This window comes from Netta rufina (genome assembly GCF_964035555.1).
Source record: "Netta rufina genome assembly, chromosome: 17".
NCBI classification, from domain to species: Eukaryota; Metazoa; Chordata; class Aves; order Anseriformes; family Anatidae; genus Netta; species Netta rufina.
Window position 1 is genome coordinate 14636257 of NC_140141.1, and position 25356 is coordinate 14661612.

At 54.2% G+C, this 25356-nt stretch overlaps 1 protein-coding gene across 1 annotated transcript; it reads left to right on the forward strand.

Moving 5' to 3' along the window:
* Positions 1 to 249: 249 nt before the first annotated feature.
* Positions 250 to 22793, forward strand: SGSM1 (small G protein signaling modulator 1; the record flags this gene model as incomplete). The annotated part of the gene is made up of 23 exons (XM_084297157.1): positions 250 to 325; positions 6062 to 6224; positions 7000 to 7152; positions 7656 to 7723; positions 8207 to 8352; positions 8835 to 8966; positions 9124 to 9248; positions 10929 to 10996; positions 11435 to 11598; positions 11794 to 11923; positions 14078 to 14216; positions 14362 to 14426; positions 14828 to 14973; positions 15287 to 15415; positions 15855 to 16037; positions 17660 to 17731; positions 18687 to 19271; positions 19460 to 19584; positions 20818 to 20900; positions 21159 to 21268; positions 21539 to 21635; positions 22056 to 22223; positions 22705 to 22793. The coding sequence occupies exons 1-23, from the start codon at positions 262 to 264 to the stop codon at positions 22791 to 22793; spliced, it is 3204 nt and encodes a 1067-aa protein (XP_084153283.1). The 5' UTR covers positions 250 to 261.
* Positions 22794 to 25356: the final 2563 nt, after the last annotated feature.

Sequence of the window (25356 nt, forward strand, 5' to 3'; positions counted from 1 at the left end):
TTTGAAATAGCCCGTGATGAGTGGCAAGCAGAGATGATGTGATTCTCTGTGAGACCTCTTGTGCTGTTGGAGGCGGTCAGAGAAGTCAGGATCAAGGAGGGTTCCTTATGGCACAACCACATTCATGCTGGTGGCCCGCTCCCTGCCCAGCCCTGTGCCTCCTCCCCGTGGAGGCACCACCACGGCTCTCCCCACTCTGATCTTGGGGTGAAATCTCCCAGTTTCTCTAACTGGACCTCTGTTCGACAGGTGAAGCAGATCATGGAGGAGGCGGTGACGAGGAAGTTCGTGCATGAGGACAGCAGCCACATCATCTCCTTCTGCGGTGAGTCTCTGGTGGTGGGATGCCAACGTGACCCAGGGCTGCAGCACCCTCACGCGGGGTCTCCTGCCTCGTGGCCCGGCTGTGCTGTGTGTGTGCTCCCAGGGATGTCCCCGCTGGGGAGGTGGCTGGTGCCAGAGGGTGAGCTCTTCTGGCAGCAATCTGGATCCCTGAGGTCTTCGCTTTGTGCCCAAAATAGATCGACACGTGTCAGAAGGATGCTGGCAGTGCATACGGTCACTTAAGAAATACTAGAAATAATCTTTGTTTTTTAAGCCCCTTGAGAATCAATTCAACAAAGCCTGTAAATATTCCTTTGCTATTGTGGAAGAGGAGTTTGTGGAAGGGAGGCTTCGGTCTGGAGGCTGTTAAAGCACCTACTGGGGCTTGTGGAAGATCTGCTCTGACACTGTGCCGCTGCGGGTCTTGTTTTCTGGCAGCTGTGCTTTTCACTTAACCTGCTTTTCTCACTTTTTTTTTTTTTTTCCTCTGCTGGTGTGACAATTTTGTAAATGTGGAAGCGTTTCAGAATTCATTCATCGAAGTCTTGGCAAAGCCTTTGCTTCAAAACCTCCCTGAAGAGCAGCTGGTGGAAGAAAACAGGGCTTCAGCTTCTGATCACAGCTGATCATCAGGGGAGACTTTGCAATCAAGGGGGCAGAACTAAGTTTTTTCTGTTGTTCTGGCCCTTCTGTGTAACTTCCTTCTCCCTTCAGACTGGGAGGTGCCTGGGACACGGGTAGAGCCCCAGGTGGAGCAGCTCCTCGAGCACCATCAGGCGTTCGGTCTGCAGAGTGCTACCAGGCACGGAGTTCGTGGAAGTGGAGAAACCTGGCTGGTGGCTGGGGTGGGTGTGGAGGAGTCCCAGACCTATGCAGACACCAATTAGTCTGTGCTGATAACAAGGGAAGCACCTCAGGCTGTCAGCTGGGTGAGTTTCTTGTAGCCCAGGGAGCCCCGGGCCTGGAACCAGCCCCTCTGCGCTGGGTGTGGGTGAGGAAAGCTCTCAGCTCTGGGGGCTGCAGGTAGGATGGCGACGGGGCCAGAGGGGGCTTCAAGCGCACAAAGAGGCAGCGTTAATGGGGCACCAGCAGCCTGTCAGCGTGGAGTGTTTACCCACTCACCCACAGCTCGAGAGTGTGCTTTGGCAGGGTGCCTGCTGCCCTCCACCTGCCTCGGCTCCTCGCTGGCAGCTGCCCGAGCGATGGGTGCTGGCTCCGGGAGGCAGAGCAGGGAGGGTTCCCTCTGCCCGCGGGCTCAGGGCTGCTCACAGACCTCTCCTGCCTTCGGAAGAGAAGCGGTGTTAAGGGAGGAGGCTGGCTGTGCCCTGACGTTGGGTCTTTTACCACTTTGAGGGGCAGACCGGGTTGCTCGGGGTCCCTTGAGTTCTGACCATTTCTCGGGTAGAGATTCCACTCCTCCCCGTGGCTCTAGCTCAGGACAAGCTCCTCCACTTCAAAGGATGCCGAGGGAGCTGAAAGCGCCGCTCAGCACCAGCACCACGAGCCCTGGCTCCAGGTAAGGGGGGCAGCCTGTGCCCGTTGGGTGCCTGGTTTGCTTGCTGTGGCTGTCGGCTCCCCGCAGAGATGTTTGCAGAGCCGCAGTCCCTGCGCTTCCAGCACGCCCGTGCTGGGGCCATGTGGCTGCTGCTGAGCAAATGCCGCAGGCAGCGTGCGGAGGGGGAGCAGCCCTCCTCCATTTACAAATAGCTGAAGGGCAGCTTGCTAATTTGGAGGCTGGGAGGAAAATGACAGCAGTGATGACAGCCAGCTTTCGGAGGAGTTGCTCCGATAAGGCTCGCGTAGTGCTGTTACCACTGAATGAGACTGGAGCACCCACAGACATATGCACGGAAGAGAAAGAAGGGAGCTGTGAGGTCTCCCTTTCTCTTTGGAGAGCAAAGAGGCTGCCTTCCTCCTTTTTTTCCAAGGCTCCTGGATGAAATACGTGCAGGCGCTTGTTTCAGGCCTGTGTGCCTTTGTGCTCTGTGGACTGAACGGCATCGAAAGAGCAGAACAGACTTCAAGGTGTGACTCATTCTCTGCTGCTCTGTACAGCACGAGGCTTCGCAGCCCGGAATTATTTATAGCTTGCTGCGACACGGAGCTGAGGCATCCAGGCACGAAGGACTTGTTGGTTCCTTCTGGCTTCTTAATGATGCCACTGCTCTTTCACTGGCTTCTGGGCTCTACACCTAGGCTGCTGCTCTCTAATTTGGCCGGTACGTGCACCTTCCTGAGTGCTGCAGCTCCCCGTGTGCCGGCCGAGCTTATAAATAACCTCTTCTGCTGACAAGCAGAGCGTGCTGCAAGCCTGGCTCTGGCTAGGCAGAGCTGCCCTTTTCTCAGGGGAGAGCTGCCTTCCTCGCCGAGCCCTCCTCATCCTCCCGCTGCTCTGCGTGCCCAGCGTACCGCAAAGCCCTTCCGATGAAACCAGTGGGCTGGCAGGAAAGGGCAGCTGCCCCCAGCCGCTCCGATTAGCCCACGAGGGGAGGGCTGGAAGCAGACAAACACGAGTTGGCATCTGTCACTTCGTGCTGCCCTGGGAGGCTGACGGAGCCCCCTCGGTAGGGCTGGGGGCCTGCCCGTGCCCGGGGCTGTTTGCCCACGTCAGTGCTCAGGTTGCCTTAGTGCTCAGCCGCTGCTGGGCTGAGCTGTGCCAGGCCAGAGCGTGTTCAGGATCTCAGAAACATCTTTAGTGTCTTGCTAAGAAATAAAACTCCCACTTTGCTTGGTTGCAGCTGGACAGAACCCCCACACCGTGTGCTCCCTGCTATCGCTTCTACCTTTAGGGGTGGGCAGAGTGTCCATCTGCGGTGCTGACAGTAAGTAAATGATGAACTGGGCTCAAAAAAACATAAGGTTAAAAAAGAATGCACCATTTCCCCTGGATTTAGCGTGGACAAGGTGCTCTTAGTTTGTGTGCTTATGCTTCTGAGACCTTGGCAGAGCACAGAGAGGTTTCCTACGCAGAGTGCATTCGTGTGTGGCTTTGCCAGCAGGGGTAGCGTTTGGAGAGGTTTGGGTACGGCGTTGAGGACAGGTGCTGGTGGCTGTTCCGTGCTGCTGGAGCACACTGGGAGGCCGTTCTTCTCTCCAGGTTTTCTCCTGGGTGCTGCTCCCTAGCTGGCAGCAGCGTGCCTTGCATTGGCCATGACGTGAGCAGAGCAATCAGCTGGGTTTCCTGGGCAGGCACGAGCGCTCTCCTCACTTGCTGGAAATGGAGAGCAGCACTGACCACACACCAAGAGCGTGGTGCCAAGCGGGCTCTGTCCTAGGGGTTGCAGGACAGCCCGGACTCCAGCCCTTGCCTGGGTGGCTTCTCAGTGCCCTTGCTTGTGTCCGGGGCTGCTCTCTCCTGGCTTATCCTCGTGTGGCACCCCGGGGGCTGGCAGAGGGGCACCTGCTTCACTCCGGCACCTTGCTGGGCAGCAGGGGCAGGGAGACCTCACCCGCCTGCCCTGCGCTTCTGGACTGACTTTTCTCTGCTGTTCCAGCACGGGTGCGAGGCCCGGAGGGGCTTTGTGGGCTTGTTGCCTTGCAGCCCTCCTGTTACCACATGCAGCTGGCAGAAAATTGGTCCGTGGTAAGTTGGTGATGGGCAGCAGAGCGGATTTGGCAGCTGGTGGCTTGGCAGAGCTGGCGTGGTCTTTGCCTGTGTCCAGCAGCTGTGGCACCCAGCTGCACGGGGTGAGCATCAGAGCCTGGCCAGGCTGGGGTCTGCTGTGGGCATTGCCCGGAGGGCTGGAAGCAGCTGCCTGAGAATGGGGAAATCTTGGAAAACCCAAACTGGAGAAGGGGGGTGGTGGTGCACTGCCCAGCGAGGCAGAGAGCTGCCATGGGCAGCGTGGCTCTGTAGAGACCTCACCCTCGGTTCAGGCTCAGGGGAGAGGGAGGACTTCTCCCCGGTTTTGGAGGTGCTGCTGTGATTTGTGCGTTCAGCTGTGTGTCAGCATCGCCTCATGCTCCAAAACCAAAGTCTGGGACAGGTGGGAAATCCCATCCACGCGTGGGCCACGCTATGTGCAGCGTGTCTAGGCTGCAGGAGGGGTTGCACAGGGCTTTATTGAAAATCCAGCTGTCCAGCTAGCTGCTCTGGGTTCTTGGTGAGCAGGACTCAGAGGTGCTGTGAGCACAGGATGTCTCTTGCAGCTCCTTGGAGACCCAGTGCTGTGTGCCCACCCTGCCCGCCCCGTGGTGAACTCGGGCACGGTGCTAAACAGGGCAGAGATAATGAGAGCATCTCGCAGCCCAGGGAGCTGATGTGTACGGGCCTGCATGAAATGCCTTTTTAAATGTCTCCGCCGAGTTGTTCAGCTGGAGAAGATGCCTTTCCGAGCGAGAGGCTCAGCAGCATCTGCTGGGCTGCTGCGGCGCTGCGCTCCTGGGCGAGGAGGGTGCTGGCGTGCCAGAAAGCTTCTTGGCAGACCCCGATCAATCGCCTGTGGAGCTGCGTGCCCGTGTAATTTTCCAGTGCTTTGATCAGCCTGTTTAATAGGTCTGAGTTTGACACTAGACATCCATCCTCAGCCCTCCCAGGGGACTCCGGCAAGCATCCTGCCGGCACAGCCTGTACGTGCGGCACCTTCCCGTGCGGTGCCTGCTGGGCTCCCTGGGCAGCCGTGCCTGTCCTGGGCTCCCTGATCCCATGGGCCTGGGGAGTGCCCGAGGCAGGGGAAGCCTGTGCTGTCCCACATTTGGCTGTGACCTCTGGCCCTGCAGACACAGCGGGCACCCAAAACGCTTTCAGAGGCATTTAGCCGGGGAAGCGCAGCCAGCTGCATTTCTGTGCAGTGCAGCAGCGCTGAGCTTGGCGTGGTTAAACCACAGGAGTGTTTACTCCCACAGGCTTAACCTGCCTGACTCTGCATGGGCAGGCTCTTGGCAGCTCCTGAGCCTTGTGATTACAGCCGCACCGTGAGCTGGGCTCTGCTCTGCTGAGAAAATCACGGCTCCACTACCAGTGGCGGTGCTGGCACGGGCCTGGAGCAGGAAATGACCCCGCTGCTGAGATCTCCCAGTGTTAGCATTGATTTGTTTGCATTCAGCGTATTATGTAGCAGAGCTGGATCTTGACATTTTTGGAACAAAGGGCTGCGAGCGTGGAGGTTCAGGTCCTTCCTCCTGCTGCTTTATGAATGAACAACGTGCTCCAAAGAATCCTAATCCAGGCTGCTAGATTGGCACGTCAGCGCGGGCTGATCGCTGCTGGGGGCACAGAACCACCGCTGGTTTGCAAACTGTGTGTCTCATCTCATCACAGGTCTGTGAGGTCTCCTGAGGCTGTTGGTCACACAAAGCAAGTCCAAGAGGAGTTATCTGTTCTTCTACTCCTCTCTAGTGATTTACTGGACCTACTGTAGCAGGCACAAGCTAACTTTTTTTTGAAGTACTTGTGTTTTAGCACACACACGGTTCATGCTTACTTGCACCACACGAGTCCTTCTGACCAGACTAGCTGAACTTTGCCAGTGTCAATTTTCCATTTTTGTAGAACTAAAATCATATCTGTACAGCCAGCAAAACTGATAGCTCTACAGGCATAAACTGTGCTGCTTTGGGTCACGTAACAGCTGGGTACCTTAACGTTCTGTCTGCTTAGGCAGAAACAGAACATGACGGTGATTTCTCTTGGGAAACGTTTTTGCTGTAGAGTAAGGTCATGGATGCAGCGGTGACATGAGAGCAGCCCGGCTGCGAGCTCTCCTGCCACTTCAGTAACGACTTTGCTTTGTTGCAGCTGCTGTGGAAGCCTGTGTCCTGTACGGCTTGAAGCGGAGGGCGGCAGGGTTCCTGCGCAGCAACAAGATAGCAGCTCTCTTCATGAAGGTGGGCAAGAGCTTTCCTCTGGCAGAGGAGCTCTGCAAGAAGGTGCAGGACCTGGAGCAGCTCATCGAGAATGCGTAAGGCGCCAGCGTGGCTATTGTCCTACAAACCACTTGCATTTTGGTGTGGAAGCGTGTCATTTGGGTGTCACTGTGGATTGAAGTGTCCAAGCACACATAGGAGGATTTGCTCTTCCAGAAGAGCAGAGTCCTCTATCGGGCTTTTAGTATCTTCAGTGAACTGGTTGCTTCTCTGCACCTATGAGTTGCAGTTGTGGATTAAGCTAGAGTGGACAAGTTATTTCTTCCTCTGCCCCTTGTCTTATGCTGCTGAGAGAGCTGCACAAATTTGCTCCTGAGCTGTCACAGTTTATGGACCAGTGCACGAAGCCAACTGGAACCAAATCTGGTTTGCTTCAATGTGTAGGGCTGTAACCTGCAGTAATTCAGCTTCTGTTTAAGTGTGGCTTACTCAGCCATGGACAAGAAACAGGGAGATGGATGGAGCAGCTACCTGGGGGCAGGAATCTTCCAGTTGTCCTGAGATAAGCTGCTCTGCTTATCAAATTCAGTCCTCAGGCTCTAGTGGAAAAGGTGTGGGTTTGAGGACTGCTGAGGTAGAGACTTTGTCCTAGGGTGCCTTTACAATTAGAAACAGGTTTAGTGAACTCAGATTTCAAATGTGGATGTGGGCCTTCTGGAATAGGGGTTGGGATGGGTGAAGGGAGCAGTCTCTGGAGCCCTGTCCCCAGGGTTCCTGGGGGACAGGGCCTGTGCCCCACCAGGAGCCATGAATGCTCTGGGCCTGCAGTGCTCAGCGATGATGTTGTCTTTTTGCCTTTTACCTCTAAAGACGAAATCAAGTTCAGAGCATCCCAGAGAACGTGCGCAAGGTGCCGAAGCTGCCCAACCTGTCTCCTCAGGCCATCAAACACCTCTGGATCCGCACAGCCCTCTTTGAAAAGGTGTTGGATAAAATCGTGCATTACTTAGTAGAGAACAGCAGGTGAGTGCTGGCACAACCCAACCGTTTTCCCCTCACAACTCACTACCAGCATCTGCCCCTTGCAGGGGTGCTGGGGATATTGCTGCTTGAGCTGTGTCCAAGTGGTACAGAGCAAGGAGCTGAGACGCTGCTCCTGGCAGTCCCCGTACACTCCCTAAAATAAGGACAGGCCATGCTTGCTCTGCTGATGGCTGAGTTGTTGAGGACCAACTTGTTCTTGTCTCCTGGGAACTGCATGCTGAGGCCTCCTGTCCTGGGGAGGTGTCATCCCCAGCCCCGGGAAGGCTTTGATTGGAGATGGTGATGCTGGCAGTGTGCTGCACGAGGGCATCAACCCCCCTCAGGAACAGCCGATAACAGGCTCCTTGGCCTCTCGCTGTCATGGAAGGATACAGACAGAGAAGGGCATTACAGTGGTTTCAAACAACAATCTCTATCATTTTGCAGTTCCAGTTCCAGGGGGCTGAAATGCTACAGCATTCTGTTCTTTTAATCTCTTCTAGTAAGTACTACGAGAAAGAAGCTCTCCTGATGGATCCTGTGGATGGACCGATTCTCGCATCTTTATTGGGTAACGCTTTCATCTTACCCCGCTTTGATAGCTTGCTTTCCAAACCTGTGCTCACAGTCCTGTGATCCCAAATCAATTGTTTTTTAGTAAGAGCTTCAGAAAACTTAATAGCCCTGGCCAGGTAAATCTGTGGGGCTCTCCTAAAGAACAGATGATGCCCAGCTGCTGAGCAGTGAGTAGAGATGGGAAGTTGCAAGGCTGAGCTCAGGGGTTTCCTTTTCCTGCACAGGCTTTGGTAATACCAACAGGTATAAACCAGGGCTGATGCCTGGCCCTTGAAAGCAGTACACGCGGGGCTCTGCAGGTGCTGGGTTATTTGCTCACTGCCAGGGCCAGCAGACTGCTTCTGAGTTCTTTGCTGCTGTTACACGGTGCAGCAACGTGTGCTGAGCCTGGTGCTTGCTGCCTGCAGTCCCACCGCCCCTGCTCTGGGATGCTGAGAGCTGGCCGTGCTCACTGTCTGTGCTTTTCCCCTCTGTGCAGTGGGTCCCTGTGCACTGGAGTACACCAAGATGAAGACAGCCGACCACTTCTGGACAGACCCCTCGGCCGACGAGCTGGTTCAGAGGCACCGGATCCACAGCTCGCACTGCCGGCAGGACTCACCCACCAAGCGCCCGGCGCTCTGTGTGAGTGGGGGCAGGCTGGGAGGGGGGCAGCTCCTCACAGCACTCACCGGGGTCTGGAGCTCCCCTTGTTTGAAAGGAGCTGTGAAGCCCTCGGGTAAGAGAAGGTAGAAAAGTGAGATTACTTCACGTCTTCAAGCCAGAAGTGCTGGGAACGTGGGCATGGAGACTGTGAGTGTGCTGGACCAGTGTGGCGCCGCATCCCTAAAGGGTCTCTGCTGTTTAGGAACAGCATGTATGGACTAAAAGTGAAGGCAGCTGAAGTCTGCTCAGTTTATTGCGAACAAAGCATACTCCTGGGGCTTCTGTAAGTACAGAATCAAGCTTGGCCAGAGCCAGGGATCCTCTTAGAGGACACAAAGGAGGAGGTTTCTAGTACTGAGCTTTTTAAGTATATGTGAGGAGGAAATGAGCTTTGAAGTGATGCTTTCAGAAAGCAGAAGGTGTCCATGCTCACCTCACGTTTGTAGGTGGATCTCTTCCAGATTCAGAAAAGGCATTCAAGCGGCAGTATGGATGACCGGCCATCGCTGTCTGCCAGGGACTACGTGGAGTCACTGCACCAGAATTCCCGGGCCACGCTCCTGTATGGCAAAAACAATGTCCTGGTGCAGCCAGTAAGTACCTGCTGGGACATTTGGGCTGCGTTGTGGTCCAGGACTGTGCTGTGGGGCATGCATCAGCCTTGGGTAGCAGGAAGTGGTGCTGCTTGCTTCTGATGTCTTCCAGGCTGCTCTCAGCAGCTCACTCTCTCCTCACCTTTATTTCCTAAAGCGAGACGACATGGAGGCGATCCCGGGGTACCTGTCCCTTCACCAGACTGCCGACATCATGGCACTGAAGTGGACTCCCAACCAGCTGATGAATGGCTCCGTGGGGGATCTGGACTACGAGAAGAGGTGACTGGCTCCCAGTGCATGCTCACGCAGGGCGGAGGGGAGGCAAACATTCCCGTGGGTTCAGAGGTGGTATCTGGCATCCAGTGCCATCAGCGAGCTTTCCCATTGACACTACAGAGCTGAACAGCTCTGAGTTTGTATCAGAGGAAGGGAGAGGGAGGCTGCAGCAGCTGGTGGGAGATGCTGTGGTGTAGCCATCTATGCCTGAAGATTTCAGCAAGGGAACTGGAGAGGGTGCTTATTCTGAAAGGTGCAAAGCGGGGTGATTTATTGCTCTGTGATCTTCTCAGGGGGTTGCCCTCTCTACACATGGAACAGTGCTTCTAGGCTTGTCATCAGTATTACATTGTTATTATGGTTAAGCTGGGAAAGCGAGGAGTCTATAAACAGGGGAAGGATATCTGCAGAGAGAGAACGTGAGCAGTTCCCAGATATCACCACCTCAGTAACAGTGGGTTCCATTTCGTAGTGCTATCTCAGCGCACTCTGCAGCTGGTTCTATGTGCAGGTGATCAAAGTCCCTCTAATTTAACGGAGTTCTTGGAGTTCATTCCTCTAATGGGACTGAAGTTTGCTTAGGAGTCGTTTGTTCAGCAGGGTGTTTTGCCATGCCCCTTTGTCTGGGATTGCCTTATGGGCTGCTGGCATTTCTCTCCATAGCTGCAATCCTTTTAACAAACTACTGAGTCATGCCAGGTCCTAATTTGCCTGAGGGAAAAAACAAAGCAAACAAAATCCCCATCCATCAGCAAATAGTCCAGGAAAACTGGAACATTTAGCACACCATTCCTTTGGCCTATGACCAAGATCATCTTCAAAAAAACTTGCTGTCAGTTTTGTTTATTCTCAATTTTAGTTTTTTGGGTTTTGTTTACCTGTGTTCTTTTCATTTCCCCTCTCTTCTTGGCTCCTGGGCCATTCCATTATGCCTGTACCCTCCCCCTAAAATGCTATTCTCATCTCACCACTACTTTTCTGAGTTCTTGACTTGGGCATCAGCCTAAGCTCTAAAACTTCCCAGTGTCAAGATGTGACCAAGGAAGAGAGGAGTCAGATGACAAAGTAAGTATGAACCTACAGGGAGTGACTTCTGTGCACCCCTTCCCATCCTTACCTGGCTTTATGAGCCATTTTGTGATGCCTTCATTTTAAGCACTATTTTTGTAAAGTGACAGATGTGCTGCTCAGAAACTGGAAATTTGCTTTGTTGGAAAGCAATAGGAAGGTGTTAAATACTGACACCCTCACAGAGCAGTCCTCTTGCAGAAATGGAACACAGGGTGAGGCCTCGTGTCTGCTGGGGTGATCCCCAGCTCCCTGCTGGGGTCTGTGTCACCCCCAGTCCCATCCTGACCAGCATCTCTCCCAGCACGTCACTGATTTGCTCGGCCATCTGGCGGTGTCTGTGCTGAGGGAGTGCAGCCCCAGAACAGAAGCAGTGCAAACCAAATCTGTTCTCAGCTCTGAAGTAACACAGATGGCCAGGGTTTATTTCCCCCTCCAGTAGAAGGGACAGTATCTGGTTCTGGAGGGATGCTGTCACTTACTCTGGCTGGCCTTGTGGGGCTTCAGCCTTTCCGTAGCTTCCCTTGGTGTCAGGACAGCTGGAGGGGAGCTGATGTGAAGAGAAGCAGAGCCCGGTGCACCCCAGAACTTCAGGACTTCCTCTCTCTGTTCCAGCGTGTACTGGGACTATGCCATGACTATTCGCCTGGAGGAGATCGTCTATTTGCACTGCCACCAGCAAGGTAAGGCCAGGCTGGGGGCTGCCGGAGGGGAGGGTGTTACCCTGACACTGGCGTGGTTGGATCTCTGGGGTGTGCCTGTATGGGGATGGGATGTTGTGATTCAGCTCTAGGGCAGATTTCCAGAGCTCTGGGTGGTCACTGCTATGTAACTGCATCAAGGAAATCCTTTAAGCCAGCTCCTGGCTGTGGTGTTGGCTGCAGAGGGCTCCCTGTGGAGCACTGCTCTGGGGTTTCAGGGGTGCAATTTACCAGGCATGCGTTCTCCAGGGCCCCAGACTCACAATGGACTTATGAAAGAATCCAAACAAGGGAGAAAATCTGTTTAGCATGCCAGAAAAACAATTCCCTAAGCTTTTTGCCTGCCCTCTGCATCTTTGTCTGGTAATGTTTCCCTCGTTGATGTGTGTGTCTTCTCTCTGCTGTCACTGCTGCTAATAGTAGACAGCGGCGGAACGGTTGTCTTGGTGAGCCAGGATGGGATCCAGAGGCCTCCGCTGCGGTTCCCCAAAGGAGGGCACTTGCTGCAGTTCCTGTCCTGCCTGGAGAACGGCCTCCTGCCCCACGGGCAGCTGGACCCACCCCTCTGGTCACAGCGGGGAAAGGTAGGCAGCACGGAGGGGGCAGATGGCACTGCATGCATAAATAGGGCTACGTCTTCTCGTTGTACTCAAAGCCTTGCTCCAAAGGCCTGCTCCAGCACGGGGAATGTGCAGATGTTGTCCAGGCTGACCAAGCACGTGCTCTTGCTGGGCAGGGCTTTGGTGGGGCCGTTGTGAAGAGCAGGTTTTGTTCACCAGGGGAAGGTTTTTCCAAAGCTGAGGAAGCGAAGTCCCCAGGGCTCCTCTGAGTCTGCATCCGACAAGGAAGATGACGAAGCCACAGATTATGTTTTCAGAATAATCTACCCAGGGACGCAGTCTGAATTCGGTAAGTGCGTTGGCAGAGACCGTTTCAGGTGGCTGTTACAGGTGTGTGAGTGACCAGGGACACGGCACTGATGGGCACACTGCAAATGGTGCCTGGGGAGTGGTTCCAGAGGAACAGGCTTTGCTATAACAGTACTGCCTCTTACTAAACATTGTTTTTTATCTCTCACTTGCCATTGAAAACTTCATTTCCACAACCGCAGAACAGGCCTTGAGTGCCTGTGTGGTTGGAGAACTGCACATTATTTCAGTAGCAAGCTTCCCTTTGGTCATGTCCCTTGGTATTCTTCCTCTTGCTATCACCAGGCCAACTCAGCAGGTTCTGTATTAAATCCAGCTACAGCCTGTCAGCGCTGCTGTGCAGCACAAAGCGCAGGTAGCAGGAGCCCTCGCTGGGTATTACCAGGTTTGACCCACATATTTTTGCCTCCTACCACTCAGGGCAGGGAGACAATGCTACTGGATTCACCAAGCCAGAAATCTCTCTTGATATCCATTTGTGAATGATCAGAGCAATGTCCTTGGCTGAAGTGCCTGCACATTTCTCTTTGTTCTTCTGTGGGACACCAAGAACACTTCTTTGACCTCTGGAAGCATTGCAGATGGCTTTGTAAAGGGGCAAACCAGGAGTATAATATAAAACTCATAGCATGCTTCTGAAAAGCTATGAAATTTGATCAAAAACCTGTTCCTATACTTTTGAGGCTAGAAGGGGGACAATTATATCTCCTGTGACTCCTCCATAGCATCACTAGAGATTATACTTGGTTCTCTCTGCTGACTAACACAGCCCAGTGAGTCAGATAAAAATCTGATTGAGGCCAAAATAGCTGAGGGGAGACGCTCCTTTCTGTAGCTTCCTTTTGATCTACCCCTTAAAATTCTGCGCTGGGGGCCAAATTTTCTGTTAAATGAATTGCTGCAATCTCTTCAGCTGGCGTCATCGCAGTCTGTGCAGTTCCTATAGATTTTCCCAAAGGGGGGTGGAACTTCAGCGGTTCGTTCTTCTCTACAGATTCTTCCTTCCCCCATTCATTTGTGCCCTTGTCCCGTCTCTGTGTCTCTAGTTACCATTAATGGTACTTTTCACCCATTCCTTGCGTCTGTGATCTCCATCTCTGCTGGGAGAAGGAAGACTGCAAGGACTCCGGCTGCAGGCAGGACGGTGGTGATCCACAAACGGTCTCCGAATCTCTCCACCGCATCCCGACCCCGGCTTGTGGCTCTGGGGGCCACTCAGCATCAGTGTAATGCAGCTGTCATTTGTCTGGTACACGTGCTTGCCTTTGTTGTCACTTGACAATTCCTGCAGAGGTGTCTGCCACTGACCCATCAGCACCTGCTCGGTATGAGGGAAAGGGAAGGAAGGGGCTCCTAATGAGAACACTTCAGCATTTTTCTTACCAGTATCAGCAGTTATTCGGTCTCACAAGCAGGTAGGGTTAGTGAGATCTGATTTAATTTCCAAGGAAGACCCAACAGGATTTTTCTTGGTTAATCATTGTCTGCATCCCACATTTCACCTTCCTCATGTCGGCCTTTTCCTAGAGAGGCCCAAGACCGAAGGGCAGTGCAATAGCACTTCTGAGTTTAAGCAGGGATTTAGCAAATGACAACAAGAATCGCTGCTTGCTCCTGCTGCCCCTCTCAACCTCTTCATCAAAGTCTGTCCTGTCTTGTGATTTGGATGTTTTCATCTTTCCCTGAAGCTTGGATGAGATCCTGGTGTTTGAGATGGGGGCTTTTCCTTTCCAGTGATCTGCTCTTCCTGGGACAATGGTTGTTTTCAATCACGTTTTTAATTAGTTTTGTGACAGTCTGTTGCAGCGCCTTGTCTCAAGTCTTTCTGGATTGGGTGTTTGTTCTCTGCCTCAGTCAGCACTCAGTGATTTGAGATTAGCTTGCTGAAGGCACTGCAGTTAATTAGCAGATGATTTTTATGCTCTCTCATCAATGCTCTGTTACCTTTCCTTTCTCCAGCACTCATCGGTGCTGGTGCTGTGATCAGCTGGTGTTGGGTCCTACCTGGTTGCCAGCATCTCCTTGGAAAGAGTGCGGGGTGCTGCGTTTGCTGATCAAAACTCTTCTCTGTCCATCTCCCGTGGCCCACCTGGCTGGGGGGCAGTGGCTGATGCTCCTCTCTGCCCTCTTACAGTGCCCCAGGACCTGATGGATGCGCAGGGTGCTGGCCTGCCTCCCATGTGGCAACCCAACACCCGCAAGTCCTCCTGCTCCTCCTGCTCTCAGAGCGGCTCCTCTGACGGCGGGCCGTCCAACGGCTGCAGCCACGAAAGGTACGACAGCTCCACTGCTCCCAAGCTGAGCAGAGGTCCTCCGGTGCATCTGTAAAAGCAAAGCTTGCACAGTTAGATCAAAGCCGAGACACTTGAGGGCATGGGAGCATTTCTGTGCTCACATCCAGTGTGTTTCTATTGGCAGAGCTCCACTGAAGCTCCTGTGTGACAATATGAAGTACCAGATCCTCTCCCGGGCTTTCTATGGCTGTGAGTACTTGTCACATCCACGATGCCTTGAGATGTGTGATGGGCAAGGGATAAGGTCCTGGGCTCAGGCCTAGGAGTGGTGCAGAAACAACAGGATAGTGGCTAGGGGGACTGGATCCATTTGTTGCATGCAGGGCCCCAGGAACACTCGCTCAGGACTGGCAGCAGCCAGATGAACTCTGCTCTGAGTTTCAGACTTCAGCCCAGCAAGCAGCAGTGTTGGTGGGTACAGGACAGCGAGATGCCAGCTGGTCCTGCTATGCTCCCTGCTTTGCTGCTTAGGCTGGATGTGACTTGAGAGGATCTCCTCCAGGGACCAGACTGATCAGAGCTGTCCCCAGCACTCTGCCCTTGTGACTCCCCGAGTTCCCCAGATGAGCATTTGCTTCTGTCTGACGCAGGGCTGGCCTATTGCAGGCACCTCTCCACGGTGCGAACCCACCTCTCGGCCCTGGTTAACCACAACATTGTGTCTCCTGACGTGCCCTGCAACGCTAGCTCGGGACTGACTGTGGACATATGGCAGAAGTACCTGGAGGACAGCACGGTAGGGCCAGCACTGTTTGGACACTCTTCTGGGGCACAGGGGCACGGCAGTGACCTTGGGTAACTTTGGTGGGACGCTTTCTGGCTGTAGAGAGCCAGCATTTCCCCAAATGTCCATCTGCAGGGGGCTCTGGCTGAACTTAACTCCAGGTGGAGGTCTGAGAGAGCATCTGTAGAGAATGAGCCTGTGGGTGGTGGGGGTCTGGCAGCACTCCGGGTACTGGAAGGTGCTGTGGCCAGGCTGGGCTGGCACTGCCAGCCGATGGGCTGCAGTCCTGGCTGTTTGTGCACGCTGACTTGGATCCTTCCCACAGAGCTATGAGGACCAGGAGCTGCTGCGGCTGATCTACTATGGTGGGATCCAGCACGAGATCAGGAAGGCTGTCTGGCCCTTCCTCTTGGGCCACTATCAGTTTGGGATGACAGAAGCAGAAAGGAAAGAGGTCGGTATGAGCATGGCATTGGTGTACCCTGGACGTTTCCCAGCTCACAGTGTGCTGGAGTCCACTGGCCATTTTGTCCCCTTTGTACTGTAGCTGTACTTAGGAAGTGGGAGAAGGGCCAGATAAGCAGGAATTGATAGGACCAAGCTCAATGTTACCCTGTGCAGCTGCTGGCTGCTTACGTCAGAGAGTGCCCTGAGTGCCTCAGGAAGGCAGGAAGGAGGCAGACGATCATTTTTCCATCCTAATTTTTGTGAGGTTTCCTGGGTCAGGCTGTGATTGGCACAGCGCAGGAGATGAGGTGATTTCATGTCCCGTTGAGCCATAGCTAATGCAAGCGTGCACTTGGCTCCCCTGCGCAGGGGGGTGGAGGAGGCACGGTTTTCTGGGACCTTTAGGAAAGCTGCTCAAAGACCTTGTTTGTGTCCCACCACTGCAGGCCGACGACCAGATCCGCACGTGCTACGAGCACACCATGGCGGAGTGGCTGGGCTGCGAGGCCATCGTCCGCCAGAGGGAGAAGGAGTCGCACGCGGCAGCCCTGGCCAAGTGCTCCTCTGGGGCCAGCCTGGACTCCCACATTCAGAGGATGATGCACAGAGACTCCACCATCAGCAACGAGGTGAGGGTGCGGGGGGCTCAGGGAGGGCTGTCCCCACGCAGGGATGTGGGCGCCGTGTCAGCCTGTACTGCAGGGAGAAACGGGGTGAAACGGGGACAACTCTTGCTTGTCCTCCTTCCCTGACCTCTGCCTGCCTCCGTGCCTTGCTACTCGTAGTCTGTGCAGGTAGGATTGGAGCTTTTTTTATCTGTTCTCTTTCATCTGCTCTTCCAGAGTGTTTAGAAGTTGGAGAGGGCACCTCCCGCAGTGTGACCCCAGTTTCCATGCTGCGTTGGGCTGCACTGACTCAGAGGGTTTGACTGAAGCCTGAGAGGTCTCTTAGAGGTGTGAGGAGTTGGTTTCACTTAGGTTCTCCCATTTCTGTGCCCACAGCTCTGTGCTTGGGAGCCATCACCCAGCGTGGGGTACTGGGCACGTGGTTCCTAGCAGGAAGACCATGTTTTTGGTGCCATGGGGCTGTGAAACGAGCCCATGGGCTTCTTATCTCCTCTTTGCCACCAGCACAGTGGGGAGGGTGAGCCAGAGCCAGGCTGCGCAGGAGCGGAGGTGACACGGATGAGGAGAAGTGGGCTGCTCAGTCGTAGCTGTGTGAATCATTCCCATCCCTGCAGCATCTCTGTTGTTTTGTTATTCCTGTTTTGTATTCACTGCCTGGTCGGGGAACATGTGCCGGCAGAGTTAATACATGCAAAGTTTCACCCTTTTCCCATCTTAACCTGAAATTTCCTGTTATAAAACGCTCCCATGGTGATGGAGGAAAACTGTCGCCCTTCCTCTCTCCAGCGGAGCCCTGCCCAGCAAACACCCACAATGCTAGGGTGGGGACAGCTCCTGCTGCCGCTCTGAAAGTGCTGTGTTTTCTTAAAACCCTATTGTTTCTGCGTGATGTCATTGCAGTGCTCCCTGCATCCAGCTTTGCGTGCAGCGGGAGCAGCTGCAGGCTCTTGTGCCGTGATAAGCCCTGCGCAGGGGCGGCTCAGATGGCAGGGAGGACTCGCTCTTATATGATGGCTCGCTGCTCAGAGGGAACCCACGAGGCACGGCACCAAACTGGCTGCTGCAAAGCCCCTTCTGTGCCTCGGCTGTATGGTGCTGCTGGCTTTTAGAGGGGCTGCTTTGACACAGCCTGGCTTAAAGCATCAATGTTTGTCCTTTAAGAAAAGGAAAAAAACATTAATATGCTTAGAGGGATTGTTTTATAGCCTGTGACTTCATCGTTTATGTAAACTAAGATGGGGGTGAGTCGCTTTGCTGCCAAATTAGGACTGAAATTAGTAGAAATTTGCACTCTGGGGAGACAGCGTGACCTCTCTGAAGGCTACAAGAAAGCAGCTCATTGCATACCCAAACAAACAGTGTTTGAACAACTGAATTGGCCCGGGACTTTGTTTTTTTATCATCTCCAGTGGTAAATGTCAGCGGCAGGCTGAGGGAGGGTGCTGCTCTGAGTGACAAACCAGCACAGCAGAGCTGATGTGACGTGACTGTGTTTCGTGGGTCAAATAGGAGAATTTATTGGATGCATTTTCCACTTCATATACAGATGTGCCCACCTCTGAGCGTGCCCCCGCTGCAAACACCGTGCTCTTTGCCTTTTCAGTGGCCTTTTCTCTCTCTTGCAGTCCTCGCAGAGCTGCAGCTCCGGCCGACAGAATCACGCCCGGCTGCAGAGCGACTCCAGCTCCAGCACGCAGGTGAGCGGCGGCGCTTTGTCCCCTCCTGCCCGTTCACACTGGCTGCCCTGCTGCACGAGGCTCTCTCCCCTGCCTTGGGCTGCTTGCTAGCCAGAGTGGCTTCTGTCAAACAGAGCTGTAGTTGGAGGAAGTACATGACTCACAAACCTGCCTCTGGAGTCACCAAGGTCAGGGCTGGGCACTGTGTGGCGATGTTTAATATTCACCTGCCCGCTCTGCCCGGGCTCAAAGGACCAACCCACATGTGGCCTTCACACATGAGGGCCTTTGACTGCTCCATATGGTAGTAACCATGTGCTTAATCAACCAATTTAAATGGCATCTTGCCCAATGTATTGTGCTGAGTAAAGCGTAGTTCTTTGGAGCATGGACTGGGGGCTCTGGGCTGTGCAAAGGCCTCAGCGCTGCCCTGCCAGATGAAAGCAGGGGAGCCTGAAGGCTGGGGGCAGCAGAGCTGTCCCATCGCTGTGCCCAGAAATCCTTCCAGAGGCTGGTTAACGTGAGAGCTCGGTGCTCAGCTGAAGCTGACTGTGACTTCAGTGAAGACGTGGACCCCCAGCCAGGCACAGCATTAGCCAGTGACCATGCCTTCGGGTCCTCTGAGCCTTTCTGCACTGGTTGCTTACACGAGCCCTGCACAGACCGTGAATGTGGGCTGCTGTGGTCTGCACCACACCTTGCTTGTGAAGCAAGGTGCCTCGCTCTGGGACTTGTGGGCTCTTGGGTGCTTTCTGGCTTCCCACGATGGGGCTGGAGCACTAATGAGCAGTAAGAGCAGCTCGCTGCGTACTTGGCAGCATTGTCAATGCATTTGGAGCAAGCGTCTAGGGAAATGACCTCTTTAGAGCAGATCTTCCTCCCTCCCTGCCATTGGGAACGTGGGTGTTACATCCCCAAGAGCTGTCATGTGCAGAGGGCTTGCTGGCTCTGATGGGGCTCTGCTTGCCCTGCGCAGGTGTTTGAGTCGGTGGACGAGGTGGAACAGACCGAAGCAGATGCTCAGCTGGAAGATGGAAAACAAAGCAAGATCCCCAACGGGAACGTTCCCAACGGCACGTGTTCGCCTGATTCTGGCCATCCCTCTTCCCAGAACTTCTCCATTGCGTCGGGATTCTCGGAGCGCAGCTTCAGCAACGAGGACAGCGCCCTGGAAACCAACAAGTCCTCAGCCAGCTCGCAGGGGAAGGCTGGCGGGTCCGACACCACGGCCCCACAGGACCTGGATGGGGCTGCGCAGGAGGAAAAGCTGCAGGGTCAGGACAGCCTGGAAGGTGAATTTCCCAGCGGTGGAAGCCTGGACTTCGTTCCTGTGGGGGAGAGCTCAGCAGGGGTCCTGCGTGGGCGTGATGCCGTGGCCCTGACTGTGGTAGAGAGCTGGGCAGACAGTGAGGCCGAAAAGCAAAGCTTGGTGGAGAGTGAGGACAACCTCTCTGAGGAGCCAGAGATGGAAAGCTTGTACCCGCAGCTGGATTCCCTGGCTGTGACAGATCTGGCCAACAGCGAAGCATCTCCTGTCTCCTCGACGGGTGTCACCTACTCTGTAAGTCTTTGTTTCTTCCCTGAGTGGGTTTTTTGGGAGTCTCTCACCACTTCCCTGTGTTTGCCCTGTGCTAATCCTGCATCTATGTCAACCCAAACTCTGCCCTGTTGCTCCTTTGCCCTTGCAATTTTTTTTTTTTTTAATTTTTTATTTGAAAACAAATCAACTTTGCTTTTGTTTTTGGGCAGCCGGAGCTACTGGACATGTACACAGTGAACCTGCACCGCATTGAGAAGGACGTGCAGCGGTGCGACCGCAACTACTGGTACTTCACCCCCGCCAACCTGGAGAAGCTGCGCAACATCATGTGCAGGTGGGAGCCGCGGGGCCCTCCTGCAGGGTGCTGGGGCAGGCTCCTGGCAGGGCTCCCCTGAATTTGTCATCAGACCGGAGCCTCAAACCTTGTTCCGGCTGCTGGGTTTGGCTCCTTGGCTTCCTCCTCCAAATCTTTTTGCACAGAAGCGGGGTCTGGCTGAGGAGGAGCCCAGCAGCCCTGCCCCGTGCTGCTTTACCCTGTGCCTTCTGCGTGCCAGGGCTGGGCTGAGGCAGAGGGCTCCCTGGGGCTGCCCGGGTGTGAGCACAGTGTAGCCCAGCTGCTCTTGGAACGTGCCTGGAAAAGTGTTTAACGAGGTCTGGTACTCATGAGCAATACTGAAACAACCTAGTGGTTAGTGCCTGCACAGGAGCCCGGGGACAGGAGTACCTGGGTGCCTTTCAAATTCTCCTTGCTTGCCCTGTGACTAAGAGGTTGCTGTGTGACATTCACCGACCCCGAGCAGCTCCAGCTCAGCAGCTGTGGCTGCTGCAGGGGCAGGGGAGGCTAAAACACCATTACTCATCTTGCAAATATGAGGAGAAGCTGCTATCTCGTTAGAGCTGTCACTTTATCTGGCAGCCGCAGTTGGAGATCTCTGCTGAGACGAGACCTACGATGCAGCAGAATTTGGAAAACTAGTGGGCAGGATGGAAAGGATCGCTTCCTTGTGCCAGCAGCGGGTTGGAGCCCTTTCTGAACACTTTTGACTTGCTACCAAATATGGGAAGATCTGTGCAGGGCCGATTGCTTCCTGGGACGCTGGGTGCAGGGAGGCGAAGCAGGCAGCGCCGTGCCGGGGATGAATCAAGGGGAAGGGTGAGAATGAGAGAGGCAAAGGAACAAACTCCATCGGTCCCTGCCCTTTGCCCAACCTCCTGCACCTTGCTGTGCTCTCTGATTTCCTTTCTCCCTGCTCAGATCTCCAGGCAGCAGACCTTGCACGGTGTTAACCTCGGGCTGTGCCGTGCGTGGCTCACCTGGAAGTCAGCGCTGGGACTTAATCATTTACAGGCCAGCTGTGGAGCAACGGGGCACGGGCGTGATGGAATAAAGAGGTCTGAAGTGCCCCGATGGCCCCGGCTGTGCGCTGAGGGCAGCTTGTAGGGCACGCCAGCATCACAGGGATGAAGGCAGGGCACGTGTCAGGGGGCTGTGGCGCTGAGACACGGGGCAGGGGCTTAGTCCTGGCCATGGGGAGGGGGCTCACGGCTTTCCTGCCTTCCTTCACAGCTACATCTGGCAGCACATTGAGATTGGCTACGTGCAGGGGATGTGTGACCTGCTGGCCCCTCTCCTGGTCATCCTGGATGATGGTGAGTGGGTGGCTCTGCCCTGCTCTCCAGTGCTGTAGTAGTGGTGGGAGTGCATGGGGGGGGATCTGCGGGGTCCCACACCCAATGGGGGGAGCCTTGGGGTGCTTCCAAGGCCCGTCCCTGCCGTGCACCCCTGGTTCTATGTGTGTGCAGTGGGGAGGGCTGCTGTGTGTGTGTGTTGTGGGCACGGTCACACGTGTGTGCAGATGCTGCGGTGCCCGTGCAGCAGAGCACTGACTCTCTGTGTTCCCCGTGCAGAGGCTCTGGCTTTCAGCTGTTTCACGGAGCTGATGAAAAGGATGAATCAGAATTTCCCCCACGGGGGAGCCATGGACACCCACTTCGCCAACATGAGGTCCCTGATCCAGGTAGGGCGCCAGCGCAGGGGCAGCAGCCTCTCAGGGCAGTGAGGGGGAGCTGTTCTTGGGGTGGGGGTCTCTGTGGGGTGGGCTGAGAGGAGCTTTCTGTGGCAGAGGGGCCGTAAAGAGAGCCTGGGAGTAACGTGTGGCAGGGCTGCCAGGGAGGGTGAAGCTGGGTGAATGATGGTGCAGGAGGTGAGCAGGGGGAAGGAAGCAAACAGAGGAGTGGTTGGTGCCTCGGGTGTGCACTGATGAGTTTCTTTTTGCTTTTCTTGGCAGATTCTGGACTCTGAGCTCTTCGAGCTGATGCACCAGAATGGTGACTACACTCATTTCTACTTCTGCTACCGATGGTTTCTCCTCGACTTCAAGAGAGGTGTGTGCAGGGAGGGAGGAAGATGAGACCAACAAAGGGGGGTGAAGTCAGGGTCTGCAACGCTTCCACGCTTCTCAGTATGCTCTGCAACTTCAGTTGTTTAACTTCATTTTTTTGCTATGTGCTCCTGTTTTGCTTTTCCCTGGTAGGTTTGTGGCTGACTTTTCTGTCTAGTTCCAGAACCTGTTGCTCCAGAGCTGCTGGTGAGCTTCCAGCAGCTTTATGTCCTGAAGTCTGTACCACCTGCTGCAGGCCAGAATATTTGTCTCTGTAGATGGCTGACTTATTCCTTGGAACAGGTTCTTGTGGGAAGAAACCACCAGCGTGTCTTCCCCAGCGCTGCCGTGGATGCTGTGAGTCAGGGTGGTTGTAAGCAGGGGCTGGCGCAGTGACTGCTGCTTTTCTTTCCTCCCTTAACAGAGCTGGTGTACGATGATGTGTTCGCCGTCTGGGAGACCATCTGGGCAGCTGCACACGTTTCCTCCACACACTACGTGCTCTTCATAGCCCTGGCTTTGGTGGAAATGTACCGGGACATAATCTTGGAGAACAACATGGATTTTACAGACATCATCAAATTTTTCAATGGTACGGCTTGTGTTCTGTTGGGCTGAATGTGTGGCACTGCTCAGGTGCAGGCGGCACGTCTGGCTGTAGGCAGTCACGTCTCGAACATGCTGGTAAATGTTGAACAGAGCAGCATGGTTGTGCTACGCTGGGGCTTGGAACGTGATGTTAAAGAGATCTCCTGCCTCTGAAGGGTTCAGACGATGCCTGGGGGACCGTCCTTGGTCACAGCCTGCCTTATCTGTGCTTGAGGGGAGCTGTGAGTGTAGGTGGTGCTTCCTGCAGGTTGTAATCGTGCTGAGATAAGCTCCTTAATGATGGCCCTTCAGCGTCAGGTGTCTGCAAGGGCTGGTGCTTAGGGACTCGGGTGTGAGTTCTCAGCTCCAGCTGCTGCCTGAAGCTTGGCTGTGAAGCAGAGAGCGGTGAGGCCTGGGGGGGCTCCTCGAGATGCTGGGCTGCTCAGGTATCGCCTCTCTGTGGGCTCCTTCTGTCTGTGTTCCAGAAATGGCCGAGCGGCACAACACCAAGCAGATCCTGAAGCTGGCTCGGGACCTGGTGTACAAAGTCCAGACTTTGATCGAGAACAAGTGAAGGACGTGGAGAAGACGAGGCATCCAGACAAAGAGCCAGGACTCCTCTTCAATGCTTCCTCTCCCTCTCCTTTTTTGTGCCGTGCCGCGCCTGTGGAAGGAAGGTGGTTGGACACAGGCTGCTGTGTAAGCCGCAGGTAGCCCCAGCTCTCCCAGTGCTGTGTGCAGTGGTAGGTCTGGGGGCCCTGGCTCAGATCTTCGCAGCATTCTCCAGTGACTTAACCAAAGATCTGTACAATCACATTTTACTGCTAAAGACTTCTTTGGAAGCAGGACCGGGCAGTGGCTTCCTTGCCTTGCTGCAGCGGAGGTGCGGCACGTGGGTTACCACCACGGCTGCAGAGGCAGCTGCCAGCAGCATCCCAGGTTGGAGCTGGGGGGCTGGGAGAGCTGGGCTGCCAGCCCCCTGGGGGGCTCCCTTTGCTGGGAGGAAATCGAGCTGCTTCCTTCGGCAGCCCTTACCGTGGCAGGGGGAAGCTGCAGGCCCAGGCAGGGCAGGGATGCTGCCAGTACTTGGTTTCTTACATGGGTTATGAGGCTCTGCCAGTAACAGAGGGACTTCGATCACAGAAACTACTCTTCTTTTGGTCTTGTCCCTCGATGCATAGCATTTCCTTCAGTGTTTTTAGGGCTCTGTTCTCTCCTTGGGATTTTTACATTGTTTGTTACTACAGTATCTGAGCACACAAGAGTTTTGTTTGGGAATGGATTTTCGGAAGAGCTCCAAGGTCAGCATTGGGTTTCTCTTTCAAAATCCAGCCTCTGTAACACACTCTGAACACTGAAAAATCTGGTCCTAGCCTCATCTGGGAGCTCTAGTCTCGAGGTTTTTGTACCTGCCTTACTCTAGCTGCTTGTGTTAGCAGTCTGGTCTCCTGATCGTTCTTCTGCAACCCATGTTAGGGGAGAGCACCTTGGAAGGCAAGTCAGAGCTCCTGACTTAAGTGACTGTCCTGACTTTTCCCTCTGAAGGTGCCTGTCTCTTCCTCTGGTAATCAAAAGACCAGCTGCTTACATCCAAACAGTGCAAACAATCCCTTGGTGCCTGCAGGTTTTCTGTGTGCTTACGGGGCTGGTTGCAAAGCCCTCTAAGTTCACTGAAAGTCTCCTGTTAGGTCCTGGTGGGCTGCTTTTACCTGCGAAGGACCAAATAGGCCAAGGTCCCTGAGTGGTCTTTGCTTTTGGAAGATGCACTTCTGTGGCCACTTTTCCTGCAGCGGCTCTCCAGCATTGCACCCCTGGAGCACGCTGCATGAAGTGCCTCTCCAGCACTACCAGCGTGAGAGCTGAGCTGCTGTGCCGTGCTGTGGCTGTGTTACGGAGGGTTTGGATTCATTTTTCAACTCAGGTAATTAAAAATAAAAGGAAAAGGAGAAGTGTGGGTTAGTGGCAGGCCCAGTTCAGCCAGAGGGAGTTTCGCCATGGCCACAGAAAGCTGCCCTGAAGGTGTGCTTTCAGCAGCAGGGAAGATGCTGGTCTGTGGCTCTCTGTAAGGGTACTTTCTCTCAAGTTTTGCTGCAAAAATCTGTGTTCCCCCTCCATGCAACGTGTGATGTGTGCGTGCTGTCCTCCTCCCCTCTGCAGGATAATGGCCTGCTCTCCTCTCGCCGATGGAGCGCTGCTCGCCAGCAGGGCAGAGGGGCCCTGCCTTTCCCTTCCCTTCCCTTCCGTGGGACGCCTGTCCATGCTGCTGTACTCTGTATTTACTTGTGGCGTGTTAGATGTTGCTTGAACAGAAAAGATACAAAGCTGCAGAAGAGAAAACTTGCTTCAGAAGTCCTGCAGTGTGCGGTGAAGCAGTGTGAGTAAGTCAGCTACTCCTCCTGCAGCGCTGGGACGCGGGGCTCCCAGCTATAAACGTAGGGAACGGTGCATCCCAACATCTGCAGGGAGCAGGACTGCAGCAGGGGGTGAGTGATGGGGAGCCTTTCATTTCTTAGAAGGCCAACAGGCAAAAGGTGTTACCAGCAGTCTAGGTAGGAAATGATTTGAAGAAGTTTTCTACATGAAACCTCCAAAGAATGCTTGGTCTGCAGTCTGCGGTAGCACAGGAAACAAAAGCATTTGAGCTTTGAATCTGCACGTTCCCGTGTGATTCTCTCCTTTTTCCACAAAGTGGGCAGCTCGTGCCCTCCCTGCCAGCCTGTTCCTCCTCTGTCTAGGTCTTGGGGCAGGCAAACATCTGCCTGCGTAACCTCTTCCAAAGGGGAAGGGAAAGTGCTCTGCCCTTCCCTCTCAGAGGGACGAGCACCAATGGGTTAGCTAAAACACAGTCCTAACAAGCAACATCGCTGACACTTTTATCTTTTAAGCTTCTGTTTTTCTTTTCTTGGTTTTTAAACAAAAACAGCCAAGAAAATCTGCACAATATTTGCTGTCTGTATTAACTGAGAGTGTCTTTGGGCCGCTCAATAGCAGTGTTTTTTGAATAACTTCTTGGGGGGAAAAAAGTATTTATTTATTGATTGTACATTACCGTGTGTCCCTGTATACTGGAGTACGTGAGTGTGCGTTGTTATGCAAATGGAGATATCTCTTTTCAATGTTGCAAACATATCTTGTAA